The sequence below is a fragment of the Bidens hawaiensis genome, unplaced genomic scaffold, assembly GCF_021521415.1.
Source record: "Bidens hawaiensis isolate Kalapana, Puna unplaced genomic scaffold, B.hawaiensis_p1.1 tig00027301_1, whole genome shotgun sequence".
Classification (NCBI taxonomy): Eukaryota; Viridiplantae; Streptophyta; class Magnoliopsida; order Asterales; family Asteraceae; genus Bidens; species Bidens hawaiensis.
The window spans coordinates 17135-42484 of record NW_027494408.1 but is presented as its reverse complement, the minus strand read 5'-3'; the positions used below and the strand labels follow the sequence as shown (position 1 = coordinate 42484).

At 32.9% G+C, this 25350-nt stretch overlaps 2 protein-coding genes across 3 annotated transcripts; both read right to left on the bottom strand.

The window, feature by feature from the left end:
* Positions 1-1705: 1705 nt before the first annotated feature.
* Positions 1706-8834, bottom strand: LOC143575155 (potassium transporter 7-like). Its single transcript, XM_077059599.1, has 10 exons — positions 8409-8834; positions 6767-6995; positions 6426-6674; positions 6257-6307; positions 5895-6155; positions 5470-5522; positions 5273-5387; positions 4546-4800; positions 3147-3669; positions 1706-2405 (listed from the first exon to the last, which is right to left on the bottom strand). The coding sequence occupies exons 1-10, from the start codon at positions 8676-8678 to the stop codon at positions 1877-1879; spliced, it is 2535 nt and encodes an 844-aa protein (XP_076915714.1). The 5' UTR covers positions 8679-8834; the 3' UTR covers positions 1706-1876.
* Positions 8835-12389: 3555 nt separating this feature from the next.
* Positions 12390-17812, bottom strand: LOC143575154 (uncharacterized). Of its 2 annotated transcripts, XM_077059598.1 has the most exons (11): positions 17691-17812; positions 16310-16535; positions 15141-15263; positions 14909-15061; positions 14705-14825; positions 14567-14608; positions 14324-14488; positions 14178-14223; positions 14027-14104; positions 12998-13090; positions 12390-12426 (listed from the first exon to the last, which is right to left on the bottom strand). In XM_077059598.1, the coding sequence occupies exons 1-10, from the start codon at positions 17759-17761 to the stop codon at positions 13009-13011; spliced, it is 1107 nt and encodes a 368-aa protein (XP_076915713.1). In that variant the 5' UTR covers positions 17762-17812; the 3' UTR covers positions 12390-12426; positions 12998-13008. The 2 variants fall into 2 exon arrangements, with proteins under 2 accessions (XP_076915713.1, XP_076915712.1); XM_077059597.1 differs by lacking the exon at positions 12390-12426 and having other exon boundaries at positions 12785-13090.
* Between the last annotated feature and the right edge of the window lie 7538 nt (positions 17813-25350).

The window sequence follows — 25350 nt, the reverse complement described above, 5'->3', positions numbered from 1 at the left end:
ACCCGATAAACCCGAAACCCGAATAACCCGAACCCGACTAACCCGAAGCTTAATAGGGTCGGGTCGCGGGTTAGATATTTTTTAAGGAAAACCCGACTAACCCGACCCGATTAACCCGAAACCCGATCGGGTTGACCCGATGAACACCCCTATGTATGGTGGTCGTAGGCTTGGTTGTTACTAAAGTATAGGTTATGTACTCAAAACTTGTAATAAGCAAAAAAAAATTCCTTAACAACCGTCATCAAAAGGCCACAAAATCTTGTTTCGATTTAGGCCTTCACGTTTGTTGAGCCGGACATGGGTAATCCAATCATATTCATTCTTTGATTATGAAACAGCGAGAAGCTTGCCCCAACAATCCTGACTCAAAGATCACTATTAGGAGAAAACTCATCATATGTGAAAAAAATCATCTAGTCTAACATGGAACCCATTATTTATTATTACTATTATTATTTTGTCATAGGTTTTTTTTTTTTTTTTGAACGGCAAATTTCATTAAAAAAAAAGCTAGCAAAAAACCCGAGACAAACAGCCAACAAAGCCAAAAGGCGTAAAGAAAAACACCAAACAAACTACTACAAAACCAGAATCACACAAGATTATCGTAGGGTTTTAAACCCTTCTTCTATAGTCTTGCAAACAAGATCTTCCATGCTCTCGAGATTCATCTCCAAGTCACGAGTCAACCTAATCGTAGCATCAACCTCCTCCTTTGTATTGTCAAAAGCCGTAGTACGATCCTTAACATCTTGTGACTCATCAAAAGCTTCCTCGCTTAGCACGTCATCCTGGAGATACTCTTCGAGCATACGATTATCGACAATCTCCTCCACCGGCATAGGCTCCGAGTAGTTATTATTGACATTTTCAGCCACCAAATTATTTTGTCATAGGTGAGAGTTAAATTCAATACCTCTCCACTTTTTAAATAGAAGTATTTTGATGACACACCTGAAGTCATCAACCACTTGAGCTAAGAATCATTGACGATTTATAAAATACCTAAATAATTTGTTGGAAATAACAATATAATATAGTTCAAATCAGTATTCATAATATCATGGTCAACTTATAATATAATATAATGATTAATGAATAACCATGATACAATTGAATGTTGATTAGCATGTCATATTAAAATATACAAAATGTTGTATAGAAGCATAACTGTTAGTTTATACGAGATCATACATTTAATTTTATAATTTGATATATTTATTTAATGACTGAACAAGTAGTGTTTATATTGAAATAGAAGACAAACCGATAAGAAGTTGTGTTCTCTCTTTTTGAATTACAAAATTACTTTCGTAGATTTTGGAGTCAGGGCATTACCAGCATGACTCATTGGACTCAGTCAAAGTAGCTCCATAGCTTTAGACGTGAGGAAACTAAAAGTGCCAAATACAAAAAATATAAATACATATTGGTTGTCAATACACAATTTGTCATGTTTAGTCACCTTGCCAGGGTAAGTCAAAACATGTGACGAATGTTTTTTTGCTCGACCGTGCCAGGGTAATTACGGACGACGCAATTTGTACAAGTATATATTATCTTAAAAATATTTTTTATAATTAATTAATAAAATCATGACAAGAAATTACCGCAATCATAACATATACCATTTGCATTATGATGCTATGTGATCTGAATTTCGTACACAATCTTAGCATAAAACTCAATTTTTTTACCTATGCTTTCACTTTCATCAACTACACACATGTTAAGTAAGCAAACATCTGAAATGAATATACAAACAATCCACAACAATTCTATATCATCCAAAACCCATAACCGAAACTTCAAAACCGACGGTCCATGGTTCCACCTTGTCGGCTCGAGCCAAACCATATTATATGGCATCAGCTCAAACCATATGTGTTATGGCCACTTCCAACAAACGAGTATGCGGGACACTTAAAGTAGCAATCCCCCTCCTACAATTCTTCCTCAAAAACGCATAAAAATAATTTATCGCCAACTTTTTAGTAAACCACGAGTCTTTTCGCGCCCTGATGGATACATGACCGAGAAGATAAACTACCCCCGATTCCTTAGCCATGTGAAAAAGCGCTAGCTCGTTTTCAAGGCTCTTATCTTGAACAGAGTTGCTAGGGCCAGCTTGTGGCTCGTGTGAAGTGCTTGCTTCAGATGTTACGGGGCGTTTAGCGGTTTTGTTTTTGTATTTGGATAAGAGAGGGGCACCAAGTGAATAAACGGTCCCGTTTGGATTAAGTAGAACGCGTGAGGGTTCGTCTTCGGTGTCGGATTCGTCATCCCCATCACTTTCTAGTGATCTTTCTTTTGCTTCTCGGAGGATGAACTTCTCGAGGCTTTCGATTAGAAGCTGTTCAAATATTTGGTGGTTCTCTCGATGGACGTCCTTGTAACCATATCTGTAATAATCCAAATGTTAAACCTGCCAACCTGGGAATTGGATTACCAAGTCTCGGGTCAAACGGATAGTTTAGACTTTAGGCCTGTCACCCAATCCACCAGGCCTTGCCCATATGCGCATAAACTAACATAATGCATGTAAACAGACTGAACGAATATGGAAGGGGCATGTTCGTGTTTGTTCGTTTAACTTAACAGAACAAACAATCGAACACAAACAAACGACCAAGGTTTTCTTTTTCTTTTTCTTTTTCTTGTTCTTGTTCGTGCGTTAAGAAAACAAGTGTGTTCATGTTCGTTTATGTGTCTGTTAAAATTTTAAACAGACGGATCATGAACATAATTGAACATTAATGAACGATATAACTGAGGCAAAACCAATTATAAGTAAATGTAAAGGGCAATGTGATGGGCCTAATAAGTTATTAAAATTAGACTAGATTGTAATGGGCCTAAAAAATTTATATACATATTCACAAACGTAAACGAATGAAGTTAAATAAACATAAGCTAATGAGCATATACGAATGTAAATGAACGTAAAGGATCGTACAACGAGCGTTCACGAACATAAATGAACGAACAAGACATGTGTTCATGTTCGTTCATTTAAGTAAATGAACAAAAAAGTTGTTTTCATTTAACATAACGCCACCACACAGTACATAAATGGTTCACTGAACGTTCGGTTTGTTTAGAAGGCTAACTAACATGCTACAAACATGAAAGTAAATAATTACCTGGCAATACAACGAAATATGTGGTAGCTTTTTGGGCAAACTCTTCTAAACAAGAATCTCTCACTCGGGGACACAGAAGGAACAGGTATATTTTTTATGCACACAAAAATAATCATTGAATGTACAGCTGGCAGAGTGGCAAGAAACTGACCAAATATTGTGGGCACGCCTTTCGCCAGCTCATTATAAAGCAATCCAATACCGGGAGCTCTAACAGTTCCAAGATTGCTACCCAATTGGCACATTACATCCATTGACATCTTTTTCTTGACTTCGGTTTCATATTTGAGTTTGCTGCCATAATTCCATATGTACATGATGAAAAAAACGACCATTGCAAATACTAATATGAGCCAGCTTCCGTCTTTAATGCCATGTAAAACTGATGAAAAGAATACAGTTTCCAGCCCGAGGAAAATGATGGAAAAGAACAGAATGAGAATGATGTTTATCTGCCATATAAGAAGCATTACAAGAATTACTAAGATTGTAGTCATCATCATCACTCCAACCTCAGCAATGCCTGTATTTGTTATACAAATTAATATTAGATAAAGGGCTAACTTCATACGCGCTAACATAAAGAAAAGAGAACATGTCAAATGAGTCAAACAGTCGACCTAAAGTAGGTCAAACGTTCCGCTGGTGAGCTATTCGAGATCAACTCACTAAGATCCCATATTGAACCGAACTTAAACGAGCCTGAGCCTAAACATAATCTCAAAAACAAACGAAAGCTTCATACACCGAACTCGGGTAGCTCGTAAACCTAAACGAGCCCATTAACTATACATATGATAATTTTTATTTAGTATTATATAGTCTATAGATATGTTAAGTAATAAAATGATTATATAGAATTGTGATAAAAATAAGTAAATAATATAAATTATGTTGTATTGTTATACTATATAAAACTATAATTGCAAATATATAATAAAGAAATCATTACATTTGGATATAAATAAAATAACTAAAAAATAATTATATGAAAAACGAGCTGTGCTCGAGCTTCAAATTTTCTAACAAGCCAATCTCGAGTTCAACTCGGCTCAATTACACCCCTAAGTTATGACCCCCTGTGTTGTTTTATTAAAACAAAAGTAGATAATCACTGAGATAATACAATTTTGTAACATGTTTGACACAAAAAATACTTCACAAAAGTTGTAACAATAAGTGTTTCAAGTCAAATAAAACCAACCCAACCCAGTTAAGTACTGCTACAGTGCTACCCAGCATGCCCATTTTGCAACCGCTAAAAGTTCACAACCATTACAGTCTGGGGAACATCATAGATTGTCAGTGCTAATTTCACATGAATAATGCACCTAATGAACAAACGGTTACCAACATATATAAAGGTTTGCAAATGGAAAATAATATAAGGAAGGAGTACCATATGCATTTCCAATCTCCTCAGTGCTTGCAATGAAGCAAACAAGAAGAAGTGCGGAGGCGAGCAGGAACCAGTTCAAAACTGGAATATAAATCTGACCCATGAATTTGCGAGAAGTATGTATGATTTTTAAACGAGGAAAACAACCGAGCGCTATTGACTGTTTGACACACGAAAAAGTTGCTGTTGTCATTGTTCTACTAGCAATCAATGCTGCAATATTAGCAATCAGGAAGACTGGCCAAAAGCAACCATCTGCATACCATGACAGAAACAATTTCAATTCGTTTATGTATAAATGAGTCAATCAAGTTTATGCTTATGATTATGTAATAAGAAAAGGATTGAAAGTTGGGCAAAGTGTATTTCTATCAGGTGATGTCATAATATAGCAACCCACTATGTAGTGCCAAAATAGTCATTATTCTAAGTCAAGTGTTATATTTTCAGCATTTTATTGATTAGTAACATGACCCATGTGAAAATTTTGAGAAACTGTGTTGCTTGTTTACAATATTGTCTGTGTCTTTAACGCTAAAACCTCTTAAATATTTTATTCAACCAATTAGATTATTGGCAAAAAGTGTGAAAGATTATACAACAGCCCATTCCACCACCTTTAACATTTCGTTGAAATATTAACAATCAAGAGGTCTGCATTCAGAATAAGATAAACAAAATGTAATTGATGGGTGCCAGGCTGGCAGAAACAGAAAAGAAGGCTTACTTGGGATAGAAGAAAAGAAAGGCTGCTGTGCATGACCATTGTGATCCATGAGGTAGGCAGCTTGACCCAAGTAACCGAGCAAAAGGCACGGAAGTACAAGGAAGGTAAAAATTAGCTGCAAAATTCAGATTCCATCTTATGCAATTCAGAAGAAAACAACAGAAAGAAAAAAGCGTGCATTAAAACATTTGTAATACCTGGATAGCTCCCACAGAAAAATAGCAAAGATCTGCAAACATTGCTTCTGAACCTGAAGTATACCAGCAGAAAAGAAACAAAGGTCATAATATTAATTACATATACCAGGCTGAATAATTAAAAGAAAAAGGGAGATGGGTCAAAAATATCCTAAAATGTATATTTAGTGCAAACAACCTCCCAAATAATTTTACTTGTACTTTCATACTATTATTGTAATAAAATGTTTTTGTTATCATATTTAATGTGCTAACTATTGATAGAAAAGTTCAAGAAATGAACCCAAAAAAAAAAGTTGTGGGACAACCAACATGAGCTAAAGGTTATCAATTTTGCACCGAACTCGGTTTGACCTGTTATCCAAAATAGAACAGCACATAATGAGCTAATATTAAAAGATCAGCATGACTGCATGGGCACTTACCAGTTGCACACAATAGACATCCACCCAAAGAATACCAGGCTTTAACTGAGTCCCTCTTGAAATAATAATAGATGTGAACAGGATTAAATGCCTTCAATACACTGCTATCATGTTTCACAAGGTTATAGATGCCAATTCCCCCAAGAGAGCAAAACCATATAAATAAGGCTGGCCCAATTGCAAGCCCAATCTTACTTGTTCCAATTCTTTGTACACTAAACAAAACAATAAGATACGCGACTGAAATCATCACCACCTCATCTGCATTAGATAAAAAAAGAAGATATAAAATCTTGACATCATATGAACTGTTTATTATCCTGCTGATAAAAACTAGTTGTAAACTCGTAATATCATATCACCTTCCTCAACCATAGGAACTTTAAGCTTCAAACCACGAACGGCAGACATAACTGTGCAACAGAAATAATTAAATAAGATAGAATTCAAATAACAAAAACAACTGTTTAAGAGATGTGTATCATAATCTCCAATAGATAGTGCAAGAGAAATAAGGAAAGTACTAGAAACCTGACATTGCAGGTGTAACAACACCATCAGCAATCACCATTGAAGTACCAGCAAGAACCAACATCAAAAGAAGCTTTTTCAACCCTAATGAAGCTTCAAGGCGTTCCTTTATTTTCAATGACCTTTCAAGTTCTGCAGATGGAACCTTCAACTTGAAGCTTGATATACGTGTATCAGAAGCAAGCTGATTTGGTAGTAGACTAACCTTAGCATGCCTACATATAAGTGAGTATAAAGCAAATGTACCACCTGCAACACACATTCCACCAAAAATCAAACACCATTTAACTTACATGTGACCATAAGATTTAAATCAAGCATGAACTGATGTTAAAACTTACCTTCACCATCATCATTTGCCCAAAGAACAACTATCACATATTTGACAAGTGGGACTAAAATGAGTGTATATATAACAAGAGATAGAGCTCCAATAATATCTTCTTTTCCCTCTATTGGAGCCTTGCTGAACATCACACTGAATGTATACAGTGGACTTGTTCCAACATCCCCAAAAACAACCCCTAGCGTTTGAAAAGCCAGTTTAATGCTTTTACTAAAAGTAACATCCTGCAAATACAATTTTGAAATTAGATACTGTCACACTCATCATAATGTATAAATATCATGTTTCAAGGCAACCCTAAACTAGGGGTGGACAAAGTTGGTTCGATTGAATTTTGGGGCTTAACCATAACCGAATGGTCGGTTCACCATAGGCCGGTTAACCGTCATTTATTGGTCGGTTTCGGTTAAGGGGCTGTTTTGTAGCCTCTTAATGGAATCATTAAGAGGCTACCTCGAGGTAGAGAGTGTTTTGTTACACCTCTTACAGGCTCATGGAGCCTCATAATGGTTAAGTTTCAGAGACATGCTGAATAATTCAGAGGCTACCTCTTAATCCGTCAGTCCTCTTATTGATTCAGCACAAGATTGCTAAAGAGCCCCTAAGTTTGGTTAATTGTCCAATGTTTTTTTTAATTATTTTTTTTTCCTTTGTTCCGATTAGAAATGCCTTTGTTATGGTGTTCCAGTCTCGTGGTTGAAGTTTCGAAGCTGAAATATGCCGGTTCCAAACTTGGTTATGGTATTCCAATCTCGGTTATAGACAATTGCAGCATAAATTTCAAATGTTTGAATCTAGAAATGGAGGTATAAAAGACTAGATAAAGGATAGAATACAATAATCCTTAATGCACCTTAACGTACAAAAATACCTATATTCACGAAATTGATCCATGAAATCACATCCCAACATCTAGGAATCATCAATGCATACCCAATTAATCATCGATTCAATGAAAAAAACAGATTTGGATCGTTAATCGATCATTTTTTTTACTTTTCTTCACGAAACCCGTTTTGAGAGTCCAATGATTTTCTTGAGCGTTTTTGTATTTTGGCTTTGAGCATTTTGTTTTTGACTTTGAACGTTTTGTTTTTGCCTTGAGCATGATTCGCGTATGTTTTTGTACGTTAAGGATTATTGTATGATAACCTGACTCTAAAAGACTAAACATAGGTATAAAATTTGGAAAAAGAGGTTTGGTTAAAGTCAATTAACAAAGAAATATTTATTAAAGTCAATTTGGCGCAGTTTGTTGCCCGCTTACCCACCTCTCTATTGTAATTAGATCCTTTTATTTAATATATGAAGAAATATTTATTTAAAAAAAAATTAACAAAGACACACTAACCATAAGTCCGTAACCATAACCAAATGGTCACTTAAGCAGATTCACTTAACAATAACCGATTAATTTCGTCGGCTATGGTTAATTTCGGTTAGTTATTTCAGTTAACGCTTCAGCTTTCGGTTATGCTTCGGTTTTTGCTGACCTAAACCCTAACATTAGTTCCAAAATTAATAGTTTCCAATTTCTAAATCTCCAATCCTTCAAATACAACTACAATTCTAAACCTAACCAGTGCATATAATAAAATAATAATAATCTAAATTAATAAAATCAACATGATAAGTACCTCCAAATCAATCCGTTGAGCACCTGAGACCTCAAGCGTCTCCACATCCAACGAATCAATCCTCGGTCCAGTCCGAATCAGTTTATACTCCGCATTATTATTATTATTATCTTCGTCCTCAGAATCCACGTCATTTCGCAACGGCAGTTCGTCATCGATCTCTGAATCATCCGCGTCTTGAAACACCCAACGGAACGATTCAACTGAGTCCGTGGAAATTAATCCTCCTCTGATTCGGTTGCTTGTACTCGATCCGTTCTCTTCTGCCATTGTGCATTATTATTATTAATATTAATATTAATAATCAAAGAGCTGTTACTACTCCATTATTGTTATTGTTTGAAGGTTGTGAATACTACAGTTGATGGATTAGAGAGTTGAAACCCTGGTTTTTGGGTCTAATTGTGTCCACGTGGTTTATTGTCACTGGATATTAATTACGTTCATAGTTATTATATTAATATAGGTGCGTTTGGAGTTTGGACCGGTGTTACTTGTTAGAATATGCTACTGTGAAGAATTTTTTTAATAATAATAATATATTTTTAGTGTGAAGAAGTTTTTTAATATATAATAATAATAATAATAATAACAATAATAATATTAATATTATGCTAGTGTGAAGAAAATTTTTAATATATAATAATGATAACAATAATAATAATAATTCGTATTATGCTAGTGTGAAGAATTTTTTTAATAATAATAATAATATAAATTAGATGTGGCTCAATGATAGAGCAGTCACTTTACAAGTGAAAGTGAGATGTAAGGGGTTCAAACTTCATTATCACAAATTTATATGGAATATATGAGGGATGACTCTGACTTGTCAGGGTTCGAGTCCTGATCTCACCCAGTTTTACCGGCTCCTCGCTGTCGTGCCATTTGGCGGGCGTGGGGGTCGGGTTTTATCCGGTGAATCTCTCAATAGGTGGATCGCTAGGGGCTCCGTCCGTCCGGACTAGTGGCCGACTCGGGCTACCTTTAGCCAATGGGGGCCACGTACGAAGTACCTGGCGTTACTTAGTTGGTCGTTCAGGAAAAAAAACATGTTATGCTAGTGTGAAGAATTTTTTTAATATATAATAATAATAATAATTCATATCAAGTGACTCAGTTAAAATGTTTGCATAGTAAAAAAGTGAAAATTAAGGAAAATTGGATTTTAATAATCCCAACTTAATGCAGTTGACTGATAATAATCCCAACTTTGAAAGTAGCTGTCACTGGTCCCAACTTTCACACTATTTATTTTCATTGGACCTCCGTTAAAAAAAACTTAACGACGTTATGTTTTTTTCCAAATTTCAAACTGATATTTTAGGGCTTTTGATCGGAATGAGAATACGAGTCGATTGATGTAAAACTTACTTCCAAACGGTGGTCCAAACGACTAAAGGAAGCTTCAATTTCGGTGTTTAAATTTTTAATTAACAAAAATCAAGCTGTTTGAAGCGTCGTTTCGAGTTAAGTTTTACATCAATCGACTCGTATTCTCATTCCGATCAAAAGCCCTAAAATATCAGTTTGAAATTTGGAAAAAAACATAACGTCGTTAAGTTTTTTTAACGGAGGTCCAATGAAAATAAATAGTGTGAAAGTTGGGACCAGTGACAGCTACTTTCAAAATAGGGATTATTTAAGTTGGGATTATTAAAATCCATTTTTCCAAAAATTAAAGATGAATGACGTTGCTTCTTTGTTACAGTGATGTTGACTCAATAAAAGTGAAAGTTAGAAGTGTCATTGGTTACATTACTGGTATGATGGGTCAGTTACCTCTTTCACTTAATAGGCCGTTACTGATAGATTAAACCATTGATGTACTAGCTCATTATCGTATAATTGCGGGAGATTAACAAATGGTTTGTACACTCGGTGTTGCTGATTACACATGTAGAAGGGATGTTAGAGCTAATTTTTCATAACTCTATTCTTGTGGGAAGTATGCTTAAAGTTTAAACCGCCCTTTTAGCAAATAAAAAAATTTAACTTTTAGTGGAATCAAGTTGTTATTGTTTAAGTAACAAGAATAATTAACGACCTTAAATAATTTTTCTACTATAAGAACTAGAAACAGTTTAAATGGGAATGAACCAAAATCATCTCCCAACCAAGTCCTTTGTTAATTATAGCTTATCTCAAATTAAAAAAAAAATGAAATTTTAAATAATTTGTTAAATTGTGAAAACAACACCTTGTCTCTTTAACGATATATTTGTTTAGTCAATTTGTGAGCTATCGATGATATAAATGAAATGAATAGATATTTACGATCGTGATGCTCACTACTATAAAAGTATACATGGAAAAGATGGAGACATCATGAAAGGGTCACCAATATAACAAGCTTTAATGTTGCATTTATTACAAAGTAAAAATAATTTTCATTTTTTATAATTAAAATCTATTTTCCCCTTTACAAACTCTTTATTTCCAACCATTTCATTTCATTAATTATGGCCACCTATTCTTTAATCATTTAATTTCGGCTTTTATAATCTCAAGCTAAACATATGTAACTAGGTTTGTTTGATTGTGAACTAGTATTTTACCCACGTTTCACTGCACGGGTCCGTGTATTTAAGATAGGTGGTTTTCAGATAGGATTCTTGATATTTTTGAGTGATTGTACTAAATTTTCCCCCATACAAATGTTTATTTTGTTTATCTATCTAGTGGTTTCATCAGTTACATACTTACATAACATCTAACTATTTATGCAACTTGTAAAGTGAAATAAATTACAAAAACCAAAACACATGTAATATATGTATGTATTGGTTGTATCAGTGTGCAACTCTGCATAAAAGTAAGGGAAGGCAAAAAGAAAAAGTAAAAAATCCACAACTATAAAAAGCAAAACATTGTAATAGATGATAACACATGGTGAAATGTAACAAACAACCTAATTAAAATATATTACATTATATCTACAGTAATAGGAGATAACCATAAGTTTACATTAAATAGTTCTATAATGTGAATGAGAGACAATTGAAAAAAAAAATAAGTAGACGATAATTACGAAGATTTTTATTTGTGCTTGAATTATTTAATTAATTAAATAAATTGTTACTAACTCACGGAATAATAATATACCTATATTCACGAATGAACATTAAACAAGTTAGTCTAAAACACGACCCAAGTTTAAGTGTTTCCAACACACACATGATAACGAATAAAATACGGGTCATGTTCAAGTTCACATATTTAACCCGTCAACCCGTAACCCTTCAACCAAACACAATTACACTTCTATCATATACACTACGTGCAAATGTATCCTTTATAATATCAAGATAAATGCTAGTCTTTTGCTTCACTAACCGAATATTTCTACAGTGAAATTTGATGGAAAGAGTAGACAGGGTATGACAAAGCACACCTGGTACGTAAGCGAATATGGATCACGTAGGTTTGTGCTAATTCGTTTTCGAGTTGTCAAGTGACTATTGCTCCGTCTATTAAGAAAGGGCACAGAGGTCTATCTTATAATAAAGATGGTACTCTCTTCTCTGGTGTGCGTTATATTATTGTGTCTTATTCCTAAAGTAGTGGTCCGGGATTAAGCCACGTGGCGGTACCATGCCAAAAGAAAGGGGACCTTCCATACGGGCTGGAGTACGAAGATAATTCTTCAACACGCTAAAATTTAGTGGATCTAATTCCACATTCATGAAAAGTCGGGGGGTTGAAACATGTTATGAAACTAAGGCAACTTATCTTACTAATAATAAGAAAGAGTTAGCCACCTTCAAAGCCTAAAAATAGAAGCTTCTTTGAGTCTATATTTTCAAAAAGAGGTAGAAGTCAGAGAGAAAGTTTCAGTAACACATATTCTAACAACAAACACTCCTATGGATATAACCGGGGGACTTGCAAAAATTCAGCAAGAAATAAGTCTAGGGGAAATCAAGAAGCTCCAACATGAGCAAAGGCTTGGTTTGTTCTGGGATCTTAATCCGGAGGTCTTAGAAAAGATGATGTAAGTGACCCGGACCTAGACAATCTACAGAATCATAATATAGGGCTTTTAGTGTTCCTTTCAAAGTAAATTGGGTTTCAAAGTTACTTGTTTTTTTTATGACAAACTCTGATTCAGATATTATAATACAAATATATGTTATTCAAATAACATCAAATATTGCCCAATTTTTATGACAAGCTCAATGAGCATCATACATCAAGCTTTGCAAACCTAAACGATTAAATTATATATGTTATGTTATAGATCTTTGATTCAAAGCTTTCACACTCGACTGGCTCGTTGTGTTGTATAGAACTTAAAATGAGCGGAGCTCGAGCTCTTTTGAGTTAAACTGTACTTGATCTTAGTCGAGCTTGGACTGATTCATTAACACCCTACATTGTGTCCTCAACCAACAAAGCTTTAGAATGTTGAACCAAATACATGAACCAAGCAAAAACTATAGGTTTCATATGTGTGTACAAACATTCATCTCAACACTAATCAAAACCGAAAACCGTGAAGACGCTAAGCCGTAATTTTTTTAGGATAAAAGCAGTTGAGTTACATAACTCATCTTCACTTTGTACAAGATACATGAAAGAGAGTAAACCTGATATTCCACTAGCTTGTATTGGTTTCCTCTGTTGCTGCTGTTTCTGCTTGTACTTCATCATATGCCCCGGTTTGTTGGTTATAAGAGTACCTGGAACGATGACATCAAGTTTCTAAACATTAAAAAATGTAAAAGAAATAATAAATGTGACCTTTCTAAAAAACAGCATTAACATCCACATTTCACATATTACAAGTTTTTGTGATGAATAATTTTCATGAAATTTTCCCAAAATGATGTAGTTGGAAATCTTATTTACCATATTAGTGTAGTTTCAAAACTATTTACTAAAACGGGCTTTTTTAGAAAGTAACTTTTTCACCCTCTTTATTTCATTGGACAACCACTAAACCAATACTTTAAAAAAATCAGAACTAAGGACACATAATTTTACCAAATAGTGTGACCGTAGCGTAGCGTAATGAACTGATACCAATGATAATTTTACTAGTTAAAATAAAAGTGATGTAATAAAAACATTCAGGTAAAATTCAATTTGATAAAAATAATCGATTAATAATTTTACTATATGATTAATTTATATAACTCCATTTATAATCTTATAATTTATGATCATTTAATGTAAGAAACACTTGGATATTACAAAGATATGTTCATGAAATGTCCAGATGTAAACATGCATGCATATTAATAAAAATATATATTTTTTAAAACATAAGATCATGTATGTATTTTTATAAAAAAAAGGTTTTAATTTTTTTAAATATTGGTTAATGGTTATCCAATGAGATTAAGAGTGAGAAAATGTTACTTTTCAAAAACACCCAAATTGGTAAATAATTTTGAAACTATGCCTATTTGGTAGATAAGTTTTTTAACTACACCATTATGGTAAAATTAATAATAAAAAAAACCCTCTAATTTTCATTATCCTGTAAAACATATGTTTACAGGTAAAAGAAATAATATATGAGATGTAGAACTCAGATTAGCTGGAACTTTGAAATTTGAATGATTGAACAAACTACTAAAAGAAATAGTTGCACATTATAAAGAATATCGTACCACTGTCCAGAAGCTGCATTGCAATACAGTCCGGAAGCGGGATCATAATAATAACCCAAACTGCTACTGTAGTAATACCTGCAGAAATATAATTAACCGTTAGTCAAACAAACTGGCAGAAAAACACAAAATGACACAACCAGATGAATACCCCGAAGACTCGTCAAAAACATAGTCGTTTTCTGTAGGCCCAGTGCCTGCAATTGAAAATAAAACTTGAGCCACTGTAATATAACAATAATACTAATAATATGATAAATTGAATGAAAAACAAAACTAGAAAACATATCTACATACCATTTGATGGATCGACGGCAGCCTTTTCAACATCATCATCTGCAAACATGTCAAAGTCATCATCATTGTTTGAAGTATTATTATTATTATCTGCTTCATGTATTCCACTTGCTGAACTTGAAGAGGTGCCTTCTCCTCTAGCTCGTGCTAGCTTCTCAAATCCCTCTTTTAAGTCAGAAAAGTAAAACAATAAGTATGTTATTTATGAAAACTACATTAGCACTAAAATATTATAGTTCTAACCTGCTTCCCTTTGAAAGATCTCCTGTTTCTCATGATATACATCTGCAACAAAATATTATACTTTTAACATAAGTCAAAAAGTTAACAACTTAATATGATAAGATCCTAAAACAAATATTGAAATAAGATGATCTTAACTGTAATCGCCATCATCCATAAGTTTGATGGCGTCTTCAGTTAGTTTATCAAACACAACTTTTGTTTCTGCTGACATTTTTTCCTTTCTATTTCCTTTCAACCTTCTTAAAGCTTGAAGAACCTAAAAAGAATATTATATTCAATATGAGATTGCTGTCACAAAAATTGAAGTGTTAAGCAAAACTATCATAAAAAGAAACTTACTGTTTCCCATGGTTCAAGCACATCAGCTATCCGTCTTTTAATCTTTCCAATATCTTGACTTGTAAGATCCACAGCTTCAGCAACAATGTTTGTGACTGAAGAGTGTTTTTGTACAAACTTTGGTTCAGCATCAATGCTATCAAGCCATGCATCCTACAAAGATAATTAAAGAAATGAAGGTGAAATAGTATACGCATTCACTTTATAGCAACCAGGGAATCAAATGCTGTACCTTGATGTCATTGGTGACATACTCGACATAGTTTCCTGTCTGGTCAAAATAACCTTCTTTCCTCTCTTGTTCAAGATTGAAAGGTTCAAGCTTAACACCATCATCTTCAAGTTGCTCATTATCCTGCAAAAAGTAACCATGTATCATTAGTGTTCTTTATTAATGTAATCGAAGTTAACAAAGTAAAAAGTGGTTTCCAGCATAGTATTATCAATTATGTACCGATTGCGTATTTACATCATATAACTATACAAGAAATAAGCATAAGCTAAACCCTAAAACCCATTGGCCATCATACTAGGCTATAACATTAGACAATCTAACGATTACATTGGTTTTTGTAAGTACAATTTCAATTGAAACTTGAAACAGGCAGCAAGTAATTCATATTGAGAAGTATGATTGGAAGCATTTTAGCTTGATATACCGTTTGGTTTCTTTCAATTAGAATTTATATTAGAGTAAAGTTGGAATGCAGAAAATGCGTTCTATATACTTCAGTGTTTTAAAAAAAACTTAGTAGAACTAGAGTACTAGACGCTCAGGCGGCCTCATTACGGTTTACATTGATATATAATAAATAAAAAAATGCAAAGGTCAATATTATGATATAATAAGATTTCTAAATGACTAAATCTTTCGTTCGATCCATAAACCAAATTAAGTATGCATATAAAAGATTTTAACACCTCAACAATACCATCCTGAAACCATGTTTCAAGAATCAAGATCTAAAATACATGTTTTCTTAGTGTCTTCCATGTGCAACATTTGACTGCAGGTAACTGGTTTCCTATCCACATATTCCCACAAACTATGTCAAACAGACGACCCATATCCATGACATGCTTTTATTACAGCTTATAAAACAATTCATAAAAGAGCTACAGCACAAAAACAGGCATTTACCAACATTAGAAAAAAAAATTGTGGAATCTTATCTATGATTAGTGTTTAGCCCAATTTTAGAACAAGGTGAATACTTTTACAATGTAGTATACTAATTTATACATCCTCCAGTTTATTTGCTAGACCGGTTGTTATTGCATCTACGATGTATGCAACTTCGATCTTATCAACATTAAACACTGGTATGGAAAACTTAAAGCAGGAAAAAACAAACCATAATGAAAGCTACAAGACGGTAAAAGAATCTAAATCTAAATTACCTCATAATGCATTTCAGAAACAGCAACATCATGAAGAAGATCTCCAGTTGCCTCAATTTCAAGTCCAGCTTTGTTCTGATTCCGTCTTTTCGACCGCGCTTTTTCTACAAGCTTGGAATCCTTCAACTCCTCTGCTTCATCTTCAGTAAATTTTGGTACATTTGCCACATGCACTTCATCATTAAACTTCACCTTCTTTCCTTTAGGAAACCTCACCTTCTTTTGCCTACAAATTCATCATTCAAAAACACCTAATCAAAACCCTAATTGAACATAAATATTAGTTTACAAAGTGTCTTGTGAGCAAAACAAGGGAGTACAGTAAGTGGTAGCTCAGAATCAACCAAAATACAAGATTACAAGCTCTAATTACTTTGCAGATTCAACAATAGCAATGAAAATTTCATCAAACATGTTTTGTTGGAAATTTGCAGTGATAACACGTATCAATACGATTATACTTTAAACATTTGATGCTCAATTTTAGCTTATGAAATATCAAATTGAGATGAATAAACCATAACAATACATATTTCGCTGCATATTTGCTCTGATCAATACCTAACACTCTTATGTTCACTACGAGGATCAACCAAAATACAAGTCCTAATTACTTTGCAGATTCAACAATGACAACAAAAAATTCATCAAACATGCTTTTGTTTGCAATTTGCCGTGAAAAAGCATATCAATACAATTATATCTTATAAATTTTATGCTCAATTAAATAACTGGATTAGTTTACTAAACATCAAATTGAGATGAATACACAACAACAGTACATATTTTGTTTGTGTGTGTGATATTATATTTCACTGCGTACAGCGTACTCACTCTAATCAATACCTAACACTCTTATGTTCAATACCAGGATCAACCAGAAAAGAAGCCCTAATTACTTTGCAAATTCCATCAAACATGCTTTCTTTCGCAATTTAGCGGAAAAACGTATCAATAAAATCATATTATACATTTTATGCTCAACTAAACAACTGGATTAGCTAACAGAAAATCAAATTAATACGAACAAACAATAACAGAATAGCAGCACATGTGTCGTTTACGTGCACGCGATATTAAATTCCACTGCGTACTCACTCTAATCAACAACTAACACTCTTAGGTTAACACTACCAGAATACAAGCCCTAATTCCTTTGCAAATTCATCAAACACGCTTCGTTAGCAAATTAAAGTGTAAAAACGCATCCGTACGATTCAATTCCATACAAGTCAAGCTCAATTAAACACTAATAGCTAGGGGACGGTCAAACGAGTGGATTAATATCAAATTCAGACGAATAAACGATAATAATAATAATAATAATATGACTATACGCGAATAGACCTAAACAATTGAAATACAGAGGTTGAGAGATTACGGCGGTTTCTTGTTGAAATCGTCGTCGTCGTTGTCAGAGAGTGGTCGCTTACGGGATGGTTCCGCATCCATATTGTGTGTGTTTGCGATTGATTGTTGGTGGTGGTTCGAATACGGAGGGTGAATGATTTTGATTTAGAAAATGTACAAGTTAATGAAGCACGGGTTAGCAACGTACAACCATCTAAAGCACGGTTTAAGATACTGCACGTTTGAACATTGAGTCTACATGTTAATAACGTATTCATTGTGTGATCTCGTTTGTTTACGGGATGTGATCCTCATACACCACCTCCACATGTCTATACGGCTCGTATAGACGCATGCCTGACAAGAGGACCAAAAAACAGTTTTTTGCAATCTATACGACCGTATAGGCATTAAATGGCTCGTATTGCCTTCTGACAAAACCATAAAAGCTATACGATCGTATAGGGCTATACGACCGTATTGAAAACATTTGCAAAAATATTCAAACTGCCTTAATCGCTGCCGGAAAACGACTATACGAGCCTATACGAGCCGTATATACGACCCGTATAGACAGATTTTCAATTTTCTAAGCTTAAAACATGAAAGATCTTTATGATGGTTGATAAGATTAGGCTAAAAGTAATTTGAAACATTATGTATTTTAGGATGCACTTTTATTATAATGTATGTGAATTATATGTTAAAAAAACCTAAAATTTTTATTATATGTAAGCAACAAGTATGCCTAGAATATTAAAAACCCTTAATTTTTTTTTTAGAAAATTTAATAATAAACAAGCTGGGTCAACCAGCCCCAAACAGTCTTGAGCTTTTGACAAGCTAAGCTTGAGCTCAACATTTAAGCCTGTTAAGATAAACGAATGGTCATCATTTAAAAAATGTGTCTATACGGCCGTATAGACCTCTACGATATAGGCCTATACGGCCCGTATAGGCCTATACGAGGCACTATAAACGATGGCCGACACAATCTGACACGATTCCGGTCCTATACGACCGTGGCATCTTGTTGATTATTATTTCTCGCCCTTGTTGATTATTATTATTATATTGAGGATGTGTGTGATATATATATATATATATACTACTAAATAAATAAAACTTTCTTGATGCCACGTGGCATCTTCTTACCACGTTGTTCCTCACAATTCCCGCCTCCCATAAAAATACCTTTTCAATATCGGGTATCCGACCCTATTGATCTCATAAACACATAAACAACATTCATTTTTCAGAGAAACCCTTAAATTTATCTTTCCCCTTACAAATTGATTCAGTTTATCTACAAATCAACACTCAAAGTCGACATGTCTTCTAGATCCGGAAATCATTATCACACTGTGTTATCATCATCATCCAAGTCTCATCGTTATGCCTACCGGAATCTTTTATTCCATGTCTCATCGCTACCGCTTCCCACCATAGTCCATTTAGAAACCCATTTCATATACCCGGCCCGATTCATCTCTACTAACCTATCCGCTGTTGATAAGCCAGCCACCGTATTCTTCTTATTCGAACAGATCCGGCCATCTTATTCTTCTGTTTCTTATCTTAATTGCTTTTTTCTATGTCTAGGCTTGCCGATTTTGATAATTGTTGATTGGTAATTTTAGGTAGTAGCTTATTATTGATTGATGTTTGTTTATAATATAACTTCTGTTAAAATATTCATGGATTTTATTATAGATTACTTCTTTTGCAGCATAATCTGAGGCGACATTGAAAGCTTTGGACCTTGAGTTGCAGCATAATCAGTTATCTGTTTCTATTTTCTCATTGATATAAACCTAAATCGATTGAATTGGTTTCTGATTAGTTATTTGAATTCATCTACAGATTTATGAATTCATTTAGTTTTTTAGATGGTTATTCATATTTGGTTTCAATTAGTGTGTGTGATTGTGCTGAAAAAGTAGCATTTAATTAAAATGAAGATGAATTTAGAAAAAAGATTCTTGATCCTAAATCAATTTCATAACGTCGTGTTTTTACTTATAAATGTTTCTTTTTGAATATTATCCATTCATGTTTCATTTGTTAATCAACTATTTATTACCCTGCAGGATAGTGTGGCATAAAAATCTTGAATTCATAGGAAATGCATCATCAACTTGGTCAAGGTAACTCGGTAAACATGCTTCTTTCACTTACTTTTATTTATTTATTTATTTTATAGATCTAATTTAGTACCATTATTTGTTCTAAAAATTAGCAGGTTGGCATAGTTTTTCTGTATGTACCAAGTTCATTTGTTAAGGAAGGTCAAAGTTGGTGTTGGATCCACAGTAAGACATCTATAAACTTTTTTATTATCTTTATGCTTTGTTTTCTTCATCTTCATGTCTCTACTAATATTAACTTTTAAATGTTCAAGACTTTTAAAGTTTTAACAAAGTTGTTAATAATTAGTTGTTTTGAGTCAATGACATTTATCACAAATAAACAACTATTTTCGTACTAACTGAACAAACTCCAGGGCAAATTTTGGTTTTGTGTTACTGAAAACATTATTTTTACACTTCTAAAGTAAAACCTATATGTGATCACAGTTGATTCAATATTTGATATAAGATATATTATAAACTGTTTGCATGTGTATAGGTATCACTTCATCCGGGAATCAATGGCAATGTTTGAAAAATGCTATTTATCCAACCTAGTATGTTTCTTCCTGACCAGTTTATACTTGAAAGAAAAGCTGTTTTTATTGTATTTATTAACTTACTTACATATGTGCAACAATTGATCTAAAGCCATTAAAGCCAATGCATATATCCATCCTTTTGTCTTTATACATATTGTAAAGAAATATGCTATCTAAAGCCATTTAAGTTAAGAATATACATATTATAAACAAAATCTAGAACCATGACGCAATGAGTTATTATCACATCATGTTTAGACTTTGAAGCAAACATCTGAGCTCATGATCTTAGTATTTGTTTCTATTATTTTCTTCGCAGGGATGTTATGGCCAGTCTTGACCCCAGCATGCAAATGTAGAGTAGAATGTTCTTCTTTTACTGTGGTATGATTTTAAATATAATGATGTTTCATATATTCATAAATACATGTATGTAACCTATAAATTCGTGATTATGTCAATCATATAATTCAAGGAGTAAACCATGTATGTGTGCATATTGTTATTGGTGAACCATATATGCACTAAAACACATAATAACTTTTTCCAAAGGTTTGCCCATTATAACTTTGGAATGGATTAATACAAAATATTATTATTCATTTCCTTTAATATGTATGTTTTATTTTGATTTGTTTTGAATTTAACTAAGGAAATTATTTGATTTTAATATTGCTGAATCAAATTTACGTTGTACATTTTGACAAATTCTTTGAATTTAAATTTAAATTTCACCTTTATATATTTTGGTTAACTCCATATGTTTTTGACAAAACTTTAATTATGGAATTTATTTTAAATATGTAATTGTCAAATTGAATGATTTAAGCTTAATATAATCTTTTAAATTGATTGATTTATAGTCAATCTAATCCGTTAAAGTGATTGATTTATGCTCAATATAATATGTTACCAAAATACATTAAACTCATTCAATGATTGTTAATTATATATAAGATCGACTTCTCTACTTCTTTTGTTATTCAAAGTTAGGTACTGTTTTTGTTATTCAAAGTTAGGCACTGAATATAACAAATAATCTCTCTGCTTCTTAATTTATAAATTATGTCTTGCTTTCTGATTTTGTTATTCAAAGTTAGGTACCGAATATAACAAAATAATCTTTCATCATGCCAGCTTTCTGTCTAACATTGGTGAAGAAACATCCTCTCATCGGTCCGTTGGTACCTCTATGGTCTCGTCACTGGAAGAAGAATTTCTTAATGAAATTAATTCCATCAACATTCGTGAAATTAATGAAATAACAGAGGTATGTTACATTTTTAAAATTATTTGTTTTTAAATCCATAAAAATACCATTATTAAAATTTGATTAATTCTGGACAGGTTAAATCCTTTATTTTTGCTGGTAAGATCAAAGTTTTATGCAATAAAAACTCATGGTATTATCGCAGTTGTGATTTATGTAAAAATGGAGTTGAAACCAAACTTTCAGAATTGATAAGGAGAGGATTCAGCTGATTTTGAAATGAAGAAGCAGTACAAATGTGTCGATGACAATTGCACTTCTATGTATCATCTCCTATAATTAGGTTCTCAATTCTTTTAACATTTTATTAATGGTAATGACCATGCTTTATCTTTTAAATTTATTTTAATAATTATTTTTTTAGATACAAGATCCCCATTAGAGTCATGTGATTCTTACAATGTTTGAGCGGGAGGCAAACAAGATGACAGGACAAATTGCTAAAGACGTCATGGACGAACACTTATTGTCTTTTTCAATCATTTATAATAACATTACTATAATAGTGAAATTCTATAACTTTTAATATTTGAAGTAAATACATATGATGCTTTCCACAGCCAAGGCTGAACTATTAACGCTCCCTGTTGCTTTCAACGTTTTATTAGAAAGAAAGTTCGCCCTATAGGATCGAGATCAAGAACTATAATCTTAATAACAATGCTGAATAATTTTCAATTACTAAATTGACTGATTCGAAAATAATTTCTAATTAGTTTAGGTATTTTTCAACGTTTAGGTTGGGTACTCGTGTAGAACAATAATTTATATTGTGATTATTTATCCGGGTATTTTTCATTTATATTGTGTCCCACCATATTATATTTTACATGTTTTATGATTAATGTGTTCTATGTTTCTACCTTTATATTTAATACCCAAATTTTTGTTATGATATTTCGAATGTTTTTTGACTTATAAAATTGAATTTGTTAAACCCGTGTTGTACACGGGTACCTAATCTAGTGTGTGTGTGTGTGTATATATATATAATCCCCCTATTACAGGGATTGTTTTATCTTATTTGTTTATAATATTTATTTATTTTTTGACTTTTTATCTTTTTTATTGTATGAAAGTTAATAATATACTTATAGTTTGATGATAAATTGTTTCAAAAATAAATGAGATGTTCGGTTTAAAAGCTATATGGGTTTGATGAGACCCAGGACCCGTTTATTTTTTTTACTATAAAATTGATTTTTTAATTATAAATAATATATAACTTTTTTTTAAAATAAATCAGATATTAATTTTGGGTGTATCCCTACTTTATAGGATTTTTAAAATCAAATACTTTGTGAGATTAGTTTTTAATTTAGTGAGATGTTATAACTCATTTAAGGAATATCTGGGTTTGATAAGACTCATACCCGTGAATTTGGGTAAAATGCATGAGAAGCCTCCATTTAAAAATCAAGCAAATCTGATTACTCCAAAAAAGGGGGGAGCGACCACATCGCGACACCTAAGATTTTTGGGTTTTCGTTTATATATATTATAGATATAGATATATGTATGTTTGATTGATTTCTTTCGAGAACCGCTTTGAGTTTTAAGAACTCGAAAGAACTCAAGGTAACAATATTTTTTTTTGAATTTTTTTTACACATGTGTAATACGTAAGTGTAAGTAATGTGCAAAAAATTATAGTATTTTTTTACACACCGAATCAACTTATTGCACATTTTTAACTAACATTCAAACTTGTGTAATAATCAAAAATACTTATTCTCTCTCCTTATTAGTTTTTTAATTAGATTTATTCTCATCCACATATTTCATACTCATTTAATTAAATGCGTGGTCCATATTGAGTTCTTAAAGTTCTTACAACCCATAAAGGTTCTCAAAATATCCCTCCCATATGTATGTATGTATGTATGTACCATATGTATGTATGTATATGGCTACAACACCATTACACCCCAAAAACAAAAACCTACCATTTGATGACTGGGTGCAACATGACGCAAAACATTCCATTTTGTAGCCCCTCCACTACACATAGCCTCATAAACTTAATGGTTTCTCATCCTTCTCTCTTCTCTCTTACAAGTTCATCTATGGCGACGTGTAGGCGTCAGTAATTAGTCGTAGTTTGAATATTATGGATTGATAGCCATTCGGGAGTAGTTTCCTCTCTTGTCTTGATCCGGTAAGCATTTGATTTCACAAATTCAGATGAGATTTGATTTGTAACCATGTATCCTTTTTACATGAGATTACATGTCCATGATTTTATGGGTTGGTTTGACCTGTTTATGTGCATGTACATGATGTTCTCATTATCCCTATGCTACGCAGAGCAAGAAATATGATTGATGAACATAGGGATGAACCGGAAGCTAAAGTCATATTATAGAATAAAGAGTGATTCTATTATCTGCCATAGTATTAGGTTACAACCGGCAATGCTAGTATTTTTGTGGAAAATAGAATAGAACTTTTTATTTCCATCCGCTATGCGATGTGTACTTAAATAACCTATCACGCTACCTACCACGTGGCATAGCTAGGGCTGATTCGACAACCCTATAACTCCCTCGCGCTACGCGATGCCTGTTTCTTGGATCTGTCGCGATACGCAACGAGACCAAAATTCAGTTATAAAAGGGGAGTAATCATTACATCCATTCTCCGTCCAGAATAATTCGTTTTCTCTCACTTTTTTCTTATTAAGGTGTTAGTATAATTCCTCAAGTAGTCGTAACAATACATGATCCCTGTTAAACCGTTTTTTTGTGCGGTCTTGATTCTAGATCCTTGTTAAACCGTTTTATAAAATTTTGCCTCAAAAACAAATAATCGAATTTCTAAGTTATAACCATTCATAAAATTAGGACTATTGTAGCATTTAAAAAAAAATCTACCTCTGTGAAAGATGTAAGATATGTTGGATTCAAACTCGTGTTCACAACGTATGATGTTACCATTATCTTAGTTTTATTATTTTGTTTTCTTTGTTTATATGTTTAGTTAAATCATAAAATTTTTAAAATTTCCACTAAAGCTTGCAATGATGTTGCGTTGTCTTAACAATAATGACATTTAACCATTTCATCACATCATTTAGAGAAGGACATTTTAATCAATATTATATTAAAACTAACAATTTCAAGACTTCTTTAATTTGAAGTAAAAAATTATCACTACCATGTCATTATGAATAGGTCCACGGTTTTTTTTATTAGGCTTAATGAGATTCTTTTTTTTCCTACTCACACACTGTATACATAAGGCTTGCATTATAACGTATAGATACACTACATTGGTTACCCAGACACCACTTAAGGTCCATACGAGTTATATACGTTTATACGGGTCACATATGATCCGGATTATATCTGTTTGTGTCGGCATGTTTTCAGTTTATGATGCCACGTACTAGGGTTGTTCATCAGATTGGATAAGAGATTATTCGGTTTATTTAGTTCGGATTTGAATTTTTTATGACCATATCCGAATTAGGGGTGTTCCTATCCGATCCGAATTGATTTCGGATGGATTCGGATAATCCGAAATTAACAGTATACATTCAAACAAACGTCTAATTAAATAAAAACACAAAACCGGAAAATTAAAATAAAACATCCACAAATAAAAGTCAAGCTTCAACAAAAGTCGAAATAAATCCCCGATCCCTCATAATTCTGAAAATTAAAATAAATATGAATAAAGCCAAACTTGAAATAATTAAATAACATGTTATTTATTCGGATTATTCGGATATCCGAATAATCCGAACTA